Below are 20,275 nucleotides of genomic sequence, written 5' to 3' on the forward strand. Positions count from 1 at the left end.
TCTCTGCACTTCACACTCTGAAACATTTGCATTGACTTGCCACTTTTATATCCAAAATACGGCGTCTGTGTTGTCATGGATTCTTTAACAACAACTGTTAATCCTTCTAAACCTGAGCTCGAAGCAAGTATCTTCATGGGGACTCTTATCATTTCTGAAAGCACATGGTGACTACGGCAGCGCCCGCGCCCGTCTCCGTAGCAACGGTGCGGAGGCAGTGGCGCGGCGACAGGCACCAGGCCGTCACCTGATCCCAGACCGCCGGTCACGTGATACAGGCTCCATCGTCGCCATCTTGAAGCGGTGGCCGGGGTAAGGGACAAGACCGCTTTTTACACTCCTTACCCAGGTAAAAGTCCGGGCGGGACCGCAGGACACCGGGGAGGGCAGAGGCTTGGCAGTCGGGCGGCAGGAACGGAGGGAGGGAGAGAGAGAGCGAAAGAGAGGGAGGGAGGCTGCGAGACTCGGCGGCGGGCGGGCAGGCAGGCCCCGACGCGGTGCGCCGCGCCGCAGCCCATGTGCGGAACCGCTGGCGGTTGCGGCTCCCGGCAGGGCCTTCCCCGGGACAGGCGGCGCGGGACGCGGCCGCCTCCCTCCCCTCCTCACCGCGCTGCCTCCCCGGTGGGCCAGCTCCCCGCGGCCGCTTCCCTTCGCTCCGCTCCTCACCGCACAGCATCGCCTCCTCGGCGGGCCCGTTCCCCGCGAGCGCTGCTCCTAGCTCTCCCTGTGGCGCCGGGCCCGCTGCTTGAGGACCGTGCTGTCGGCACCTGCGCGGTATAAAGCGGCGGCCGCATGGGAAGTGGCGGCAGAGGTGGTGGAGTCCTGTGGGAATGTGTCGTCGGTCCGCGAGAAGTCTCGTCCTCGAGCCTCAGTTTCGGGGTAAGGGTTCTGCGGTAGAGGGGTGGCGGTTGGCTGCTCGGAGCTCCTGCTGATGAAGTTTCCGTGGCCTCGGGAGCCGCGGTGTGATCAGACCGGCCTCTCCCAGTAAACCGGTTGTGCAAAGCGGTGGTTGGCTTTTCCTAGACTTAGGGGCATGTCACCCTGTTCCTGCCGTGCTGCTTGAGCGGGTGGCTGGCAGGGGTGGAACGGGTCCCTCTAGCACACAGGTGTTCTTCTCTAGTTTGGGCCTTCCCTTTTGGGCCCCTTCATTATCCCCAAACCCCCTATTTTAATTACTGTGTCGTTCTGTGTCGTGGTTTAAGCCGCACAGCTCGTTCACTCGCTGCCCCCCTTGCTCCTCCAACTCCCGGAGAGTTGGGGAGGAGAATCCAAAGAATGTAGCTCCCACTGGTTGAGATAAGATTAGTTTAATAACTAAGGAATAACACAGATCACTAGTGCTACTACCAATAATAATAGTAATGAGAAAGGAAATTAGAAGTGAAGAGATTATGACTCCTCACCAGCCACCAACCTATAACTCACCCCACCCTGCTGACCAAGCACCGACCGATACCTTCTCAGAGCCCTATCCCTTCCGGATAACTCTCGCTTACATCCTGGGCATGATGTGCTGTGGTATGGAATACCTCTTTGGCTAGCTTGGATCAGGTGTCCTGTCTCTCCTTCCTCCCTGCCTCCCTTCCTCCCTGGCAGACCATGAGGCTCAGAAAGTCCTTGGACAAACACAACATTTGAGCAGTAACTACAAACATACTTGTTATCAGCAACTGTTCCCAGCCCGAAAGTCAAAACACAGCACTGCACCAGCTACCAAGAAGGAGAAAAAATGACTGCTACAGCTGAACCCACAACATTCTGTAAAGGGTATGTGCTGGTTGCTAGATCACTTCCCAGGCTGAAGTTTTCTGTCATGGGAGGCTGAATCATCTTTGTTACTGGTGAAAGCAAGGTAGTTACTAAAATCCAGATAACCTTTGTACAATTCTTATCATGCCTGTAAAAATGAAAGCCTGCAGCAGTTAAGTGTGAAACTTACTCTAAACAAAGAATTACATAACACATATATACAGTGTAGTTGCCCATTTCATAATTACGTCAGCTACAGGCATCCCAGATCAATACATCTGAGTGTACTCTGCTTTTGCAGTGCGCACAGGCACAAAAATAGGTTTTTTTCCGTGCCCATGGCAGGGGGGTTGGAAGCAGATGGTCTTTAAAGTCCCTTCCAAACCATTCTGTGATACTACTCCTTCTGCATTTTTGACAGAGCAGTAGTGTATGTGGCAGCATATTTCTTTTGTGATCTGTCTAGGATTTTTCCTCATAGTTTCTATGCTGCTTTCAGATGAAAAAGGTAGGGGAAGTATGTGCCTATTCAGCATTAGTTACAGAACTTTAAAACTACCAAGTACAATCGTAAGTACCACCATGTGCTTAGAGTTTTCCTTAAGTCATTCTCAAATTGAAAATATTTCAAGTAGACATTATTCCTTTGATTGCTCCATGTAATGTTTACTCTGCTTTCAGGGATAAAAACACAGTTGTATATTCTTCAGAATAGCTTTTGAACATATTGCACCAGTATGAAACAGCAAAGTATTTTTGTATAATAGGATGGTTTTCAAATAATGGCCTTAAACTTTTAAGTTAAAATATAGTTGGAGATATTGCAGGAAGGGATATAATTTTTCTTAGCCACAAAGACAAGAGTTGGTCATTCAGTATACTGTGACAAGCACATAATGGAAATAGGAGCAGACATGGACATTGAGATATCTACTGGTTTATATTTTAAAAGCTAGATACTTGGATGTTTGAGTTTAACAGTAACTCTGTAGATACAGACATTGATTCCTATTAATAAGACAATACTGAATTTGAATTAAATTAGCAGGCTATTTGGTATATTCTTACATAAAATTACACTTTTTTGGTTTAAATATATTTATTTTTTTATTTTTTACCTCCTACAATTGATCTGCTATCACAGTGCAGTATTGATCATTTTAATCTGCTTACACAGGTCCAGCTAAAGGCATAAGGCCTTAAGTAGCTTAGTTTTCTGGTTATCCAGCTGCCCTATGGTGCTATTTATATTCTATTAATTTTTCATTTTTAATGTTGGTCTTAGCCATTACCAAGTAAATAACCTTCAAACTAACGCTGAAAAATAATAACTTGTCTTTCTTAAAGATTCAGAATTGACAAACATCGCTGCATTTTAAACTTGAAATATTTTACATGAGCGTATGAGGTGTGAATGCTACTAACATCGGTTATAGTGGTAATTCTGATGATATCCTGAATTTTAAGTTGAATGGCAAAGGACAGTAACATGAGTAGTTCTGCCAAGAATTTTTACATAATGAGAGAAGAGCACCATAGAACCCACTCTCATGTTCATTACATTGCTACATCCAGAAGCAGGAAAAAGTGGATTTTATGGGTCTTTAGAATCAGTCCTGGAAGTTCTGGTTTGGCTTCTGTATCTATCTTGAAAAAAAAAAAATCCATATGAAAGAACATGAGATACATTTTCAAGGATGACTGGTGAATATCTGTCATTTCTTTATGATCTATAATTTATATATAGGATGTAAAACATATGTTGTGTATAAACTATGTGTGTATATATAGTGGAACTTGTCTATGCTATTTTTAGACATTTTTTCAGAATTAAATTTCACTGTAAGACTTTTTGTCCAGCTCCTGCACCTCTCACCCCACAGCTTTGACCACATCAAAAAGTATGTTTCGTGGAAGTTTATCCATGTTGGTTTCTAATTTAACCTCCAGCAGTACCACATATTGCCTGTGGTTTATAGTTAGGTATTTTTAAAGGAAGTGTAAGTGGAAATAGCTATTTCCTTTAGCTTTCCCTCAAAACAGAAAAAAAAATAGTCTTTGTAACTTTCATGGCAATTGATTTTCCCTACAATTAAGGAATTGTAGAAAAAGCTAAAATTAGTAGCTTTTCTAGAAAATGACATTTATAATAAGAAGTATGATTTGACATTTGAATGATCTTTAATATAGTTATAATGAAATGACTAATGCAAGTAATTACCAGAATTCCTTTCTTTTCCTAATAGTTCAAGGAAAAATTGCTTATTTTTGTAAATCATATTGTTGCAAATTGTCATTTGCTTTAGGACACATCAGTGCAAGTATGTTGGGAATACATTTTCATATCATCATGGCTTTTAAACGTAAATATGCCAGTTACTGTAGATTGGTATATTTAAGCGTCTAGCATTCAGTTGTGTAGTCTTTGTAAAGAAAAAGGCAATAGCCGTGACAGTGCTAATCAGCCTGAACATGAAAAATGTATATCTTGCCCTTGTACAACTTGGAGGCAGGCTGTTATAGGTTATCTTGGAATTACTCTGTCCCAGCAGTATTGAACAGCATCCGTGCTATCCACTATATATTCTCAAAATCTTTGTCTGTCTGTATAGCCATTCTGAAAGTTTTTATAAAGGTAGTGGCATTAGGCTTGCATATTTAGTACAGGATGAAATCTAAATAGTACTGGGTTGTATTTTTATTATTGTGCATATATACGTTTTAATTTTTTATAAATTGCTTTCTTCTAGGTATTATGGAAGAAGGAAGCAGTGTTGCAGTATTGATGCCAAATATTGGGGAACAGGAAGCTGTGCTGATTTCTGAAACAGTCATTGGCCCAACACTGCAGAACAGTGAAAATCAAAGAAAATGTAACACTGACCCACTAATTCATGTTATCCAGAAACTAAGCAAAATAGTTGAAAGTGAGAAGACACAAAGATGCCTTTTAATAGGGAAAAAACGTTCCCATCCTAATGCTTCTGCGCAGTCCTTGGACGCAGATGATCTGTGTGAAATCCCAGCTAAAGCAATTGAGCTCTCTGTTTTTGCAACTAAAAAGACTGAAGAGCTACAAGCAGATTATTTTGTGACTGAATGTCTTCCACAAAGCAAAAAACATGTGATGTGCTACCAATGTAGCCTGTGTAAGTTTCTATCACCCTCACTCTTAACACTACAAGAACATATAAAACAACATGGGCAAAAAAATGAAGTGATATTCATGTGCTCAGAATGTCATTTTGCTTCCAAAAGCAAAGAAGATCTTGAGTCCCACTTCGAAAGTTGCCATGAGAATGGTGGTAAAAGTAACACTCAGACAAAAGTGCAGCAGTCTGTAAACATCACAAGTTCATTTTTGAAAGGGCCAGTGGAAGGAAGTGTCAAATCAGGGCCTGATCAGACAGGAAAACTGGAAGGTAAAGATACAACTCAGTCTACTCAGAGGCCTGAAGTGGGTAGGAGAAAATGGTATACTTACGAGCAGTATGGCATGTACCGGTGTTTAATTTGTCGGTACACATGTGGTCAGCAAAGAATGTTGAAAACACATGCTTGGAAACACGCAGGTGAGGTGGATTGCTCCTATCCTATCTTTGAGGAAGAAAATGAAACTACCAACTTGTCAGAGGTGGTTGTAACTCATACACCTCATAGCGTGGATACAGTTGTTCTTTCCTTGGAAAACAATGAACTTGATATCCAGAGTGAACCTTCTCTTCAACTTCAGATTTGCAATTCTGAGCAACTGTCATGTAAATCGCCAGTAGGAACAAATGTAAAAGAGGAAGTGATATTAAATCAGTCTGTAGTGCATTCTCCTACTACAGAGGTTTTAGAGGAGACTGTATCAGATACAGAACCAGATAGTATGATAACTGATAGCCTGCTTTCATCAGCACAGAAAATCATTAATTGTAGTCCAAATAAAAAGGGTCACGTTAATGTAATTGTGGAGCGTTTGCCAAGTGCTGAAGAAAGTATCTTACAGAAGCCTTTCTTGATGAACACTGACATTGAAACAGAAAAAAAATTAATCTCAGAGGAGTCCCACATTGCCTGTGAAGAACCTGATGAAGTTTATAATTCAGACCCTATTCAAGAAGTAGTAATAGGATGGAATAATACCGAAAAGAAAGATAATGAATTAAGCTCCAGTAAAACCATGCCAGCTGATGAAAATGTGCCGCCTGCACGAAGAAGGACAAATTCAGAGTCTTTACGACTACACTCATTAGCTGCAGAAGCTCTTGTTACAATGCCTATCAGAGCTGCAGAACTAACGAGTTCCAACTTCAGGACTCTGACTGGCGAAGATGCTGTGGATGCAGGTGCAGGACAGGGAGAATCAGATGGCCCATGCGTGACTCATTCTAAAGTGGCATCCTCACTTCAGGATCATTCAGTGGAGTTTAGTGGCTTTAGCCAAGGTGAATGTGCAATAGTCGAGATACAGAAAGAAAGGCCAGAGTTATCTGAAGCACCAACTAAAATGGGCATCAGTATGTCACTACTCACTGTCATTGAAAAATTGAAGGAGAGGACAGATCAGAATGCTTCTGATGATGACATTTTGAAAGAATTACAAGACAATGCACAATGCCAAAATGCAAATGATGCAAATATTCCTGGCAGTAACCTAGTAGAATATATACCTAATGCAGATAGACCCTACCGCTGTCGCCTTTGTCATTACAGCAGTGGTAATAAAGGCTACATAAAACAACACTTGAGAGTCCATCGTCAGAGACAGCCGTATCAGTGTCCTATCTGTGAGCATATTGCTGACAACAGTAAGGATTTAGAGAGCCACATGATCAACCACTGCAAAACAAGAATGTACCAGTGCAAGCAATGTGAAGAATCCTTTCATTATAAGGTAAAGTTCTTTCCTGTAACTGTCTGTAATAGCTAAATAACCTATTTTGCTACCTTTTTAATAACTGGTCATTCCTCTTTCTAACTTAATTCAGCCTGACTTGATTGTCATTGCAGTTGGGGATTATTGCCAGCAGCACTTTCCAAACATAGAGTTCAGCTATAATTATTCTGCCTTACCCACTGAAAGAAACTTGCTTCCTCACATAAGTTACTTTCCTGAGACACATCTTATAGACATATTAATATCGTTGTTGTTTTTCTGCCCACATGTAGCAACTGCTGGAGGAAATGGAAGTATCAGATAACTTAATAGTTGAAACTTTAAAAGAATGGTCAAACACATCCACTAGCTTTGAGTGTGTACAAAAGTAATCATGGCACTTGGGGGTAACATGAGACATTTTGAAGCAGAAATTCTTTTATATTTTTCCTCTTTATTGGTCTGGATGTTCTCTAGAACTGAAAGATTACACACCAGAGCAGAATAATGTACTTCTGCCATTTTTATAATTGCTATTTTAAGCTTGATGTGTTCCTATATACTCAGTTCAGTAGTCAGGAATAGAGAGAATAAATATCTAGATGTACAACTGTAACTCTTGTAGGCAGTGGTAGTGCAAATTCTCCTGTATTTATTGTTGTTTAATCCTATTTTTAAAAAAATGTACAAGTAGGGTGGCAAAAGGCTCTCATTCCTCTCTCCTCCCCAGGCAAATAGAAACAGGAATAACATATTCCTAAATCACTAGGCAATATGAGAGTTGAGTCAGTTTTCACACAAGCCATCTTCTAACCTCTAATCTAGTACTGCTTCTGGAGTATAATTTTGGAGGAAGAACTGTTTGCTACTAGTCTATGTGAATGAGGGGAGAAGGAAATTTATTTTCTAACAAAACACAAATCATATAATCCTCTCAGTCACTGGCATAATTCCTTTATGTTATTAATTAACATTATTTACTTCGTTTCTAGTAAAATTATGGGAGGGATAATCTATATATATGTTAGCATTCAGTTTATAAGAGTTGTCCTGAAAATTTAAGTAACAATTCACAGTTGATTGCAATATTTGAAGTGACCAGTATGTGTTTGTAGTGTATATTTAAATGTAGGATATTGCTTTTTCAGAGCCAGCTACGAAATCATGAAAGAGAACAACACAGTCTTCCAGATATCTTTTCAGCAGCCACATCTAACAAACTAATAGTTTCCAACGAAGTAGATGAAAGAGAAGGTACTGTTTATATTTACACTTGGAATTCAAAAAGCCACTCATAACATGACTTCTGTTTGTTATATTTGTATAAAACTGGCTTTAAGTTCTCATTTATGCTGAAATGTTTTCATGCCCATTCATAACCTTAAATGTATATTCTTTGTAGTGTGCTAACCATAGTCTGTTTTGAGATATCTTACTGACATTTATTGGTAGGCAAGACATTTTCAGGCCCTGTAATTGGCCATTGTATTTCTGGTGAAAAACACCTGGTATGAAGTATTACTCTGAATTTTTAATTTAAAAAAATCCATATTTGTTTCCTTCCTTCCAAATCACCTACAGCAAACAAAAAAAAGCCTTTTTTAAAACTCACTGTGGTAATGTAGTTTGTTGTCAGTGTATATATACAGTACCATCCATTCTGTCTTTAGAAATTTTCATTTAATTGTAGTAATGTCCAAAATGCATCATTTGTTTTAGACCTGCAGAGGCAGACATAAGGCATTCTAAAAATTCAACCTGTATCTGTAATAGTTGCCAGAATAACAGTAGGTATGCATTTTCTAATTGTTTGTTTAAGTATTTGCTTATAATTTAATAATGTTTGTTTTAAAAACAACAACAGCAAACAAAACCAAATCCTTAAGGTAGTGAAATAGGGAGAAATACAGATTTGGAAGTTTAGGAGAACATGTTTAAAATACTTTTGAATATCCTGAAGGCCCAATACTTATTATTTCAACTTGAATGCATCCTTTTCTCTGGTGAGCTGAAGTTACTGAAAATATATATAGCACTTTTATTCTAAAGGTGACACTGTAATTACTAGTATTATGCAATTTTAGAGTACTGTGGAAAAATACTAGCAATTATATCACCTCTGAACAACTGTGGGCTGAAGTATTTCCATTTTGTGCCCTTAGCTCTATTCTGTCCTAACTATGGTACCTTCTTTTTAGATAGCAATATGTGCACTATAACAGTACTTAGATCACAGCTGAAATTTCTGAATTCTACTCTCTCCTCTACAGCTGACCAGTGACTGCTAAAGCATTCACTGATACTGATGGAACTACTGTGAAAAAGGGGCTAATTAGCACCAGCCAGGGTGGACAGTTCAAACCACTAATGACCTGTCCAAAGCAACGTTGTATATGTTGGACTAGAATGAGATCCTTATGCTTGGCTTCTGTTCTCTTAGCTCACACTGCCTATCTCTCTGGCTTTCAACATAGAAAGTTAAAGTTCATTACCTTATAAGCCTCAGGTAAAACAAACCTTCCCAACTCCTTTTCAGTCTCATCAAAGCAGAAAGGATTTATATTCAGATCTGTAGTGCTTGTTACATCCCTAAGACCAAAGTCTGAGAGAGCTATCTGAAGTCAGGAGGAGACAGGAGGAAGGCAAGGGAGGGTCTGCTGGTAGTGGGAATGTTCCCCATGAAGTAGTAGGATTTTTTTCTTCAGAAGAAATAGAATAAATGTTTTAATGGAAGTGATTGGAAATAAAACATTGTTAGTTTAGCTGAGTACAAATATCTGTGAGCACAGTTTAGACTATTACTTCTGACCATATTTTGTTTGTTTTAAACCAGTATTTTTATAAATTTCATGATACAGGAATACCAGCTTGCAGTGCCTGAAACATGTTAGACTTAGGGGAATACTGTAACTTCTGAGCTAATGTCCTGTTAAAGTGACTGAAATTCAAGGTGCCCTTTCACTTTTGAAAATAGTATGTTTTAATGAGGTGGTTTTAGAGTTTATATCCTGATCTTGCAAATCAGCTTTCATGAAAGAGGAACCCTGTTTGAGAAAACTGCCTGCTTTCAATTTAATTACTGTTGAGATTTTTCTTTAGTATTTTTTGATTATTATCTTACAAAAGTGTTGCAGCCATGCACTTTAATTGATTGTTTACCCCATGTGAAATTCAGTAATGTGGCTTGAATGAAAACAGTTCTCCTCTGAAACTTTTATTAACTCATACTTTGGAATGCTTAAATTATTTCAGAACCAATTTATAATCAAATTGCAACACTACTGCAGTACAGCGATCTCTTGTCAAACAGATGTCATCCCTATAAAGCAACACAAAACAAAGAAGTTTATGGCATAGCATCTGGTTATGTGAAAGATGCCTGAGCTGAACAGTTTCATTTCTTGTTAATGAAATAGTTAGTCCTAAAAGTCTCTTTATTCATCATGGTGGTACAATAAATTAAAAGGGAGCATTGTGACACTGGATATGATCAGATTGTAAATGTCTAATAATGAAGGAATAGGGCAATAAGCAGCATTACAGGAGCACCTGTTACTACTGCTAGAACAAAGATCTGTCATTTCCATACTCCCTTTTAAGAGGCCTGATATCCTCCACCCAGAAAGCAAAAAAGGCCCAGAACCCACAAGAAATGAGCCTGTGGAAGGAGTAGAAGGTGGGACACATGACAGCTATTTTGCAACAGTGAGAGGTTCTATGACGTATTATAATTTATATGCATTTTGTTGAAGGAATAAATCTAAAGTAGTGATTGGTATAAATAATTGCTCCTAAGTGTGTGCTACTGGGTTGTTAGCCACGTACAACTATGCAATAGATAATACGTTTGCATAATGCTTTAAAAATCTCATTAGATACTGTTTGTTTTAAGCTGCCTGCCCAATAAAATACCAAATTCGTAACAGAAAATACATTTGGAAGCAGTTTATTCTAAAGCTGCAGAATTTAAGATGGAAAATCCATTCAAGTTTAGCATGCAGTAGCTTGACCTTCAGACAACCCCTGCTCTCCCATAGATCTGCAGCCCCGTAAGTGTCTTTGTATTCATTTGTGGTCTTATGCATACATATGCATTCACAAAAGAATAATTGTAGAAGCCTAAATTCCGTAGTCTTCAAGTATATATTAAGATAGTTTCGATAATTTATATTAAATAGAAAAAAAATAACCCAATAAATTTTACTATATGAGCATATTGTAGGAAAAAAAAACTGATATATTTTGCTTTAAGGTTGACTTGCAAAGACTGTATGTTATATATTACTTCCATATTACTTTTTATAAGAGTGCTAGAAGAGTGAGCACTATGTCATGTTTTAAAGTAAAAAATATAAAATATTCTTTCTGTTATCTTGGTACACACAGAATTATTCAGATTTTATTTCAGACTCTCTTTGTATTCAGATTGCTGTTTTATACGACATACTATATATTCTTCAGAATAACCTTCTGGGATTATCAGTCCTCCCCTAAAGTGCTGAATTTGGAGGAGAAGTTCAATTATTGATAATTTTCCCTTACTGTTAAAGTTAGTTTAAACAGAATTATTATCCATCAGAATAATATAACTAAAACTTTTTTTGGACAGAATTCAGTGTCCACCTGTAGGGGGAAGCAAAAATCAAAGTGAAAAGTTGAGCTTCCATTTTGGATTACACTCTTTCCACTGGTTTATTCTGCAGTCTCCTTAAAAGATTTCTACCATAAAGATTGCTAAGTGTTGCTTTGATAATGAAAAGATTAAAGATTCCATGTGGAGTCCAGCATCATTAAAAGGAAATTTCAGAACAAAGTTATGTTTACAAAATCTTAGTATTTTGTACTCAGGAGATGAAACTTCTGTTTTCAAGATAAACTCTATAGTTTCTCCTAAGCTCAGTCTGCTTGTCTTATTCCTCCCTTCAGGAGGTGATAAAGGAGGGGGTATCAGTGAGTTTTTCTTACTCCAAACTGGAAGGAAGCTCATGGTATTTGGACCTAAGCTGTGTCTGAAAAGTCTACTTTCTGTGGTTTTCAACAGTCACTTATTTCATATTTCAAGCTTGTGTGTCTTTACAAGTTGGAACAATTGCAGACAGACCCTCCCCTCAGTGTGACATGGACCTCTTGGCTTTGGCAAGGTTCCTTCAGGATTTAGAATGGAGGGATCTTGGGAAATCAGAGCTTGCTTTTTTCAGGAAGGGAAGTTATCCTTGGTTTTGGGAGGAACTGGGAGGCCTGGGAATTAGATCACCTACTGGTATTACCAGAGTTCTTAAGGCAATATCTACTAAAAAAAATTCAGCTAATACAGTCTTTTCTGTTCATCTAGGATCTTCTGATTTATCCTATTACTAGTAAATCTCTTAATAATGCAAATTAATTTGTGCTGGAGATGTACTTCACAGGAGCTTGAAGTTTCTGAAGTCTGTTTTTGCAATATTTCAGCTTTACTTACTCCCACTAATTATTTATTGAATTGTTGTTTATTTTGGTTCGGGGCTGTACTTTAGTAATGATCTTCACCCACCAGAGATATTCTGTAAGGATTGATACCAGAATTTCTTCAAAGCTCATGAAGATAACTGAGAGTAATGGCTTGGCTGTTCAGCCAGATAGTAAGAATCGGTGTAAAGATAAAACGAACTTAAGCACCTTACTTGCACTTACTTCACTTTAGCTAGTGAAGAGGTTAGATGCAGGAAAAAAGCCCTGTGATTTTAGTTTGATGTTTCTTTTGGTGGTAGTCCTGATTTAAAGAGCTCCAGCCCTTGTGTTCCTTCGTGTTTCTGCTGTTCCTTCATTTGGGGAGTGTGTGATGGCTGCATGATAGGTTGGAATGGAAAAGAAGCATAGAAAATACCATTGCTCTTGTCATATGTTAATAATTTAGCCCATATCAGTTCCATTGTTCAGTAAGGGAGCAGGAATAAGGCTGTTTAAATCTACACACTTACATCTCACAAATATTCAGACTGTGCACTTGTGAGCATACATTTTCCTATGTTAGATTAGTCATTAGTCTTTGTCTCTGCAGCCATTAATTTTTCAAGAGTCTTTTTCATTCTGGAAAGAAAAAATGATTTTTGTTACAATTGCTTTTTAGTAATTTGGAGAAGTTCCAAATTATTTCTTAAGACATCTGATCAGAATTTTTTTTTTTTTGGTGTGCATGTATGTGGGAGGGATAGAGAGGATTTAGATGCTTTGGGAAGACTTCTGCTTTTTGCCAGTTTGAAACTTACAGAATCACAAAATCATAGAATAGTTAGGGTTGGAAAGGACCTTAAGATCAAGTTCCAACCCCCCTGCCAGGGGCAGGGACACCTCACACTAAACCATATCACCCAAGGCTCTGTCCAACTTGACCCTGAACACCACCAGGGATAGAGCCATTCACAGCTTCCCTGGACAACCCATTCCAGTCCCTCACCACCCTTACAGTAAAGAACTTCTTCCTTATATCCAGTCTAAACTTGTTCTTTCTCGATGCCTGTCTTTTCCTTTCCATTCTCCAAAGCAGTGAAACTCCTGGGGTCACCAGTTCCCACATTTTAACACCTTTTGCTGGCTTTTAACCCAGAAAGAAGTGTCTGCATAGTGAGAAAGAACGTGTAATCCTAAAATATTAGTAGTTCCAGTAAATGGTAGGGTAAATGCAGAACAGTATGCTAAATAAATTATACCTTTGTTATTTCTATGTCCATTGCCAGTTTGCTCCAGATACTTTAAAAGTACTAAATATTTACAGATATTTAAAAGTATTGCTTTTAAATGTTAATTCATGTTTCAAGGCCAAGTTGGACAGAGCCTTAGGCAACATGGTCTAGGTTGAGGCATGCCTGCCCATGGCAGCGGGTTAGAACTGGATGATGGTCTTAAGGTCCTTTCCAACCCAAATCATTCTATAATTCTGTGATGATTCTGCTGTGCTGAAATTATCATCTGACAACACCTTACAACACTGAACATAACTTACTAAAATAATGGATTTTGTTTCACATAGGAAACAAGTCTTCAGTTCAGAAACTGTATAGATGCGATGTATGTGACTACACAAGCACAACTTACGTTGGTGTACGCAATCACAGACGAATTCATAACTCTGATAAGCCATACAGGTAAGTGTCTTAATTATTGCTAATGCCACATGTCTGGTTTACTTGTTTTAATTAAAAAGGTTACTTAATTGCTCATGCAATTTTGAAGATATTGTTAAAGAATTCCGATTAACTTAATTTTACTGCAAATTTGATGGATCTACACTTGCTGGTTGACTCAGACTTATGTTATTAAGGTTTACTGACTTTTCCAGGACACATCTGTGACCATAGCAGTCTACTTCTGCTTTTCATTTTGAAGCATTAAGATGTGAAAAGGGAAGTTAATTACATTGTAATATTGAACTTTGGCCAATAGTAATAATATATTCGTCAAATGCCTTGCACACTTCAGTTCATTATGTGTTTGCTTTATTGCAAAGTGTTCCTCATTGTTATCTGGTTACTTTTTACATTGGCTAATACAGACTGTAGCAAAATTCTACCCTTCGTCTTGTCACCAGTCCTCTCTTCTTTTTCACAGGTTTCAAGCAATATTAATACACTCATTTAGGCTCATATTTTATAACTTTTCTACAAGGATGTTATATGGATTTATATACAACTTTGATATCTAAAGTCATGTGTAATACTGTAGGTCATGTCCCCAGCAGAAAAATAAATCATGCATTTTTCTATTGGTTGCTGCATAAATTCCTGCAAATTCAGTTTGTGCTACTTCAGTGTGGATCTCTGTCCCTCTCTAGTGGCTAGAAAATAGATCTGAGTTAATAGAATTTTTGACCTAATATACTTCTATCTTTTTTAATACAAACGCTGGAAACTGAACACCTTGAAATGCTGAGCTCAGCCAGGGTCTTTCTGTTTTGGATAAACAAATCCAGAAGACGTTGTATTTTGATTTGTACATTATAATGATATTCCATAATACTAACAAAAATTTGCAAGATATTTGCTCAGAGAACACACATGGAATACAAATATTTTTTTTTTCTCCTCAGAAACTTCCTTATCGCTGTTACTTGTTACTTAGAAGGGTTGGAACAGCAGATACTGTAGAGTGTCTTGTAAATGATTGTTTTCTGAATTGGTGTTAGCCAGCTTGTTTGATTCAGGAACACTTGAAAATTTTCCTCTGGTGGTACAGACTGCTACATACTAAATTTAAACCTTCTGATCTGGCTTGTTTTTTGTATGATTTTTTCATAAGCCCCTTAGACAAATCTACAGACGTGGTGAGATACTTAAGCTACAGCCTAATAAACATAGACGTCCAGTATTATGGTATTTCTCCTTTTGAAACATGTATTCCTCAAGTCTTTCATAGTATCAAATAGCAACCTATTACACTGCTGACATTTTTATACCTGCAAACATATTTTCTTACTATTCTGAAAAAACCAAAATGTTGGAAATTAAACTGCATAGCTTCCAATGATGCATTTTTGTAGATTTGAACCTTCTGGATTTTAATACTGCAAATCAAGACCTTTAAAAAATAAAGCAAGTAATCTCAAGTGAAGTATCCTGAAGTCTCAGACAAGACTTAAAATTGGTCACATTACCATTTCAAAAGAAGAAACAACTGGAGAGCTAACAACTATGCAGAGTCTGCACTGAGCATGATGGCTTCTGTTTTAATACACTACACACAAGAAGCTTGTGTGTTAGTATACTGTCATTTATGAATAGCATAGTACTTTGTGGGATACTTTGGGATCTAAATCTACATCGACTGGTTTATGTATTGCTTTATACAAAGAAACTGTGACAGAAGTAAGAAAATTTAAGACAGCATGACGTGACACACTTCTCTTAGGGCATTTGAATCTAAATATGGTGGCCTTGTCCATTTTAGATAAAATGCTCTGAAACCTAGTCATTTCATTACTAAATAGATAGTTTGCCTTTAAAAATGTCATGAGAAACATGGCTGTTGCATTAAGCATCACATGTATTCTTGCGGAACAAGACTTACGTCTGAATACACTATGTCCTCTATAGTTCTTATGGCCATATTCTGCCTTTGTATAGCACAGCCAAGCAATTTGCATCAGGGCTGCACTGACTCCAGTGCATCCTGATACTTCATTACACTTACCAGCCTCAGTAGAGGTGCACACGATAGATGTCAGGAAGGAACACAGACCATATGTCTCCTCAAAGGCGGAGGCTTTTTTGGCCTGTAAATGATTCTCATTGTCCAAAAACTGAAAGTTAATGTCATCACTTGAACTTCTGTGCATATTGTTACGTCTTTAACTGTAGTCTTTCCAGATATCTTTGTCTTCTTACAGATTTTTATTTCTCGAATAGTGTTAGCAGTTAACTGTCAGATTAGTTTACTTCTTCTTGTCTCTTTAGATGTCGAGTGTGTGACTTCGCCACCACAAATATGAATAGCTTGAAATGCCATATGAGGCGCCACCCCCAGGAGCATCAGGCAGTGCAGCTAATGGAACAGTACAAGTATGTAACAGTTCTCATTTGGCAAACAGCTGTGATAGTGATTTTGTTAAGATACAAAGCAGAGTTCAGATTCTGTTCTTCTCCCTCCTAGATTCATTATTTGTTCCAGTGAGTTCTTTTTTTTTTTGAGAGAGAGAGACGGATTTGATGTAGCATTCCAAGGTGATCTTTATGCTTACTAATTAAACGTATCCATGACCTCCCTCTGGACCAGTAGTCAGCTTTTTCTTCCAGAATAGGGTGGTTGCATATAAACTGCTTATTGCAAACAGTTTCTGGACTGTGTTAATTACCAAAGCATGCCTGGAATTGTTTGAGAGACTGTATGTGCCAAATCATGCCAGGGCACTGCTAACATTTAATGTTACAGATTGTTAAATGCCAGTACCCAGGAATGTTCTCTGGCTTTGTTTAATATTTTAGTTTAGGCACAGCCTTTGTGTGTACAGTTTGTTAGAATCCAGATTGGCATCACACTGCCCTAGTTAAGAATTAGTATGAACAGTCATTATGTTTAAGTGATGAGTGTCCTTTATATTCTGTCCATAGATATGTGTGATATATATATAGATACATTGATACAGATACATGAGAAAGTTGGCACAAATGTGTGTAACTGCTTACTACTAATTTGCAAAAAAAAAAAAAAAAAAAGAAAAACTAGGTAAGGAAAGTAAATTAGGAATATACTGAATATTATGACAATTCTGAACATTTCTTCATGTAATATTTTAAAGGCAATAAGAAGAATCCAAATAAGGCACATTCATCTAAGGGTTTTTTCTCTAGAAAATCTGCCTTTACAACTTCAAATTCCTTCCACTGTCTTTTTCTCAAAAACTATTACTAGTAGCACTAAGTTCTATTTGCTGTGTTGCCATACTTCTTACTGTATTGCTGAATGCTCTTAGTATTACCAAAGATTACTGCAAACCTCCACACTTTGGTCCCTGCATCCCCAAGGAAACAGTCTATCCAAAGCTGCAAGGTAATTGTTTCCTCAGTAGATCAGTTTAGGGTACTTGAACAGTTAAGTTCAATAATTCAACAACAGGTCAACCTGTTGAGCAAGTCATAGTATAGAATTGAAAGGGTTCTACTACCAGACTCTTTGGTAAATAGTTTTGCTTCTCTGGGAATGTCTTGCATAGAGTGTAACTGTATATTAGGTATATGATCATAAAGTGTAATGCATCATGCCATAAAAGCTGATGAGTTTCTGTGTCTTTGATTTGAACTGTATGCTAAAGTGGTCAATAGCATTTGGCTCATGATACCGTTCTCAGCAAAGTAAATCTGATTAGTACATCACCTGAGCAAATTAATGTACTTCAAAAAATGAGACTAATAAAAGGGGATAAAAACACTGAACTGTAGCTTCATTTCCTGTGTTACCAACCCACTGACCAGTGATTGGTGCAAAAAAATCATACATATAATATTAGTAGAATACACATGCATATAGAGTGGAATTAAGATTATTGATCTTTGTTTTGAAAAAATATATATATAATTTTATCTATAAATTAACTATAAGGTCTGCCTTTTATCTTACTTTTAATGATGTCACTATTTTATAGCAGCCTTATTAGAAATATTAAGACTCCCAACCTGAGAAGGAACATGCCTGTATTTTCTTTATAAGGCTTCAAATTATAAGAAAAAGAGAAAAACAGGATAGTACATTTCTAATCAAGTAAAAGAGAAAAGTGAGCCAGACTGACATGCTTATTGTTCCCCAGCAGGACAGAATTATCTTGCTACATAAGCAAGGTAATGTACCATGCCTTCACCTAACTTGTGAGATTTGTGCTGTCCTCCACAATCTTCTGCTAAGCAGAAATAGTTTCCTGTATATGATTATTTGCAAGGCATTTAAGGACTATATCCTACCATCATTAAGAGAAGTCATAAAATCTCACTGAATTGTAGTGTATAACAGTTTTATGTAGGCCTTCTCATGTTTCCAGGTTATATTTCTGGAAAGGTCTTAAAAATATACAAAAACTGACTAGAATAGCAGTAATTTTAACAGACTCATCATAATGTAACATACTGGGATCACAATCCTTGCACAGAAGACATCCTCTCATTGAGGAATGAGACAGACTGAGATGCATTCCTAGGTATAGTTTATTAGAAGAAGGTCACCTTCAGATCTTTTCCATGTGATTTGGGAAACGGAAAATTTCCAAAATAGCAGGTAGCTAAACAAAGTAGCTTCATTGTCCAAAAGACAAGGAGGTCCATCCTCTTTCCCATGGATACTGTTCTACTCTGGCGTGATGTCATGCAGTATCACCCATCCCTTTCATGCTGAGATAACTAATTTATCACAAAACACTTGTAAAAAAAACATGGATGTATGTCCATGTACAAAAAAGGTCTCACGGGATTTGATCAGTCTTGGGTTATTTGTATCCATAATCTCTATATAAATCTCTACCACATCTCTATATAAATGGGACTTATTCTTCAAGGTTTTGTCCTTTACTGTATGAGGCAGTGTTTTGTAGTCTTGGGGTACCCAAGCTGATGGAAAACTCTATAGACAAAACTGACACCTGTCTGAATCTTGACCTATGAATATATTCAAAATCTGACTAGATGCTGTCCTCGGTATCTCAAAAGGCCCCCTTCCAGCTTCAACAAGTCTGTGATCCTTAAATAAACTAATATATGTTACATCAGGAAAGACTTCATTAGTTCAGTTTAAATTACCAGTTCTAATTACACAGCTTGGTTCAGAGCAATAGCAAAGAGAGCTCGTGACCTGCCTGCCAGTTACCACACCAATGTACTCTGTGTCTGCAGTCAACAGAACTATTGCATTTTTGCAGTATTTAAAGTTTTAACAGGCTAAACAGATGAGATTTTCATTCAGCTGTTGAAGAAGTCAGAAAGAACAAACTTAAAAATTCTCAGACTCTAAAAATAGTCTTAAACTTCAGGATGAAACTGCAAACTACCTCAACCTGATAATGAAACTGAAAAAGCATGACCAAGAAGATGACTTTTTCTCATCCTTTTGGAAGAACTAATCCATTGCTAAGCTAATAAAATTTAACTTCTAAATGTTTCTCTTTCTCCTTCTCCACTTGTTTTTTTTCCTCAGATGTTCTCTCTGTGGATATGTATGTAGCCATCCTCCATCCCTGAAGTCCCACATGTGGAAACATGCAAGTGACCAAAATTATAACTATGAACAAGTGAACAAGGCTATTAATGACGCAATTTCGCAAAGCAGCAGGTACATCTGATTTACTTTCAAGCCACATCATCTAGAGTTTTCACATGACCCAACTCTGATCCAAAATAAAGTTCCTGTCAAAAGCAACGACTGTATGTTTGATATTTGTTTTGGTTTTGTTATTTCAGGTTTCAAGGACAGCTTCCTGACAAAACCTTACTAGAAGGCACAGATGAGAGTACAATATCTATACTAGGAAATTCAGACAACTTGGTGTCTTTTACAGAGTCTATTAACCAGACTGCAAATGAAATTTCAGGTTCTGATGAAAAGCCTAACTTGATGAATACCTCATGCAGTTTAGAAAAGAGCTCCACTCTACCACACCTTGGCACAGAATACTGTGTTCTTCTCTTCTGCTGCTGCATTTGCGGTTTTGAGTCTACCAACAAAGAAAATCTGCTGGATCATATGAAAGAACATGAGGGTGAGATCATAAATATCATTCTAAATAAGGACCACAGCACATCCCAGAGCACAAACTAGGAGAAGCAGTAAGTTAAAGAGAAGGTTTCCTAGCTTGAATATTTTCTTTCTTTCTTAAGAAACTTGCTGAAGAGAAGAATTGCAAGCAAAACTTGATTTCCCATCCTGAGTCCTTGTTTCAGTAGGAGTACAATATTTAACCAGGGATTGATGAGTCAGTTAAGAGATAAATTTAGGGAGTGAGGAATAGAATGATTCATTTTAACCTGATGTTTCTGTATATGGTGCCAAGAACATAAGATTCTTGAGGTTTTTTTCTCTTATTGTCAGGTACTAGTCAGTAATAGGGCATTAGCACAGTATGTTCAAACCCAAAGGTATGAAAGCTTTGTATCAACTGAAAAGCTTTTTGCTTCCTCCCTCTTTGTTGTTTTCCATGTACTTCAGCAAGCAACC

General features: G+C 37.8%; 1 protein-coding gene across 2 annotated transcripts; it reads left to right on the plus strand.

Moving 5' to 3' along the window:
- Window positions 1-274: 274 nt before the first annotated feature.
- Window positions 275-20,275, plus strand: ZNF507 (zinc finger protein 507). 2 transcript variants are annotated; one of them, XM_031051844.2, is made up of 7 exons: window positions 275-349; window positions 4,500-6,631; window positions 7,762-7,867; window positions 13,620-13,734; window positions 16,039-16,143; window positions 19,259-19,393; window positions 19,522-20,275. In XM_031051844.2, the coding sequence occupies exons 2-7, from the start codon at window positions 4,505-4,507 to the stop codon at window positions 19,877-19,879; spliced, it is 2,946 nt and encodes a 981-aa protein (XP_030907704.1). In that variant the 5' UTR covers window positions 275-349; window positions 4,500-4,504; the 3' UTR covers window positions 19,880-20,275. The 2 variants fall into 2 exon arrangements, with proteins under 2 accessions (XP_030907704.1, XP_030907705.1); XM_031051845.2 differs by lacking the exon at window positions 16,039-16,143.

Source organism: Melopsittacus undulatus, chromosome Z (assembly GCF_012275295.1).
Source record: "Melopsittacus undulatus isolate bMelUnd1 chromosome Z, bMelUnd1.mat.Z, whole genome shotgun sequence".
NCBI classification, from domain to species: domain Eukaryota; kingdom Metazoa; phylum Chordata; class Aves; order Psittaciformes; family Psittaculidae; genus Melopsittacus; species Melopsittacus undulatus.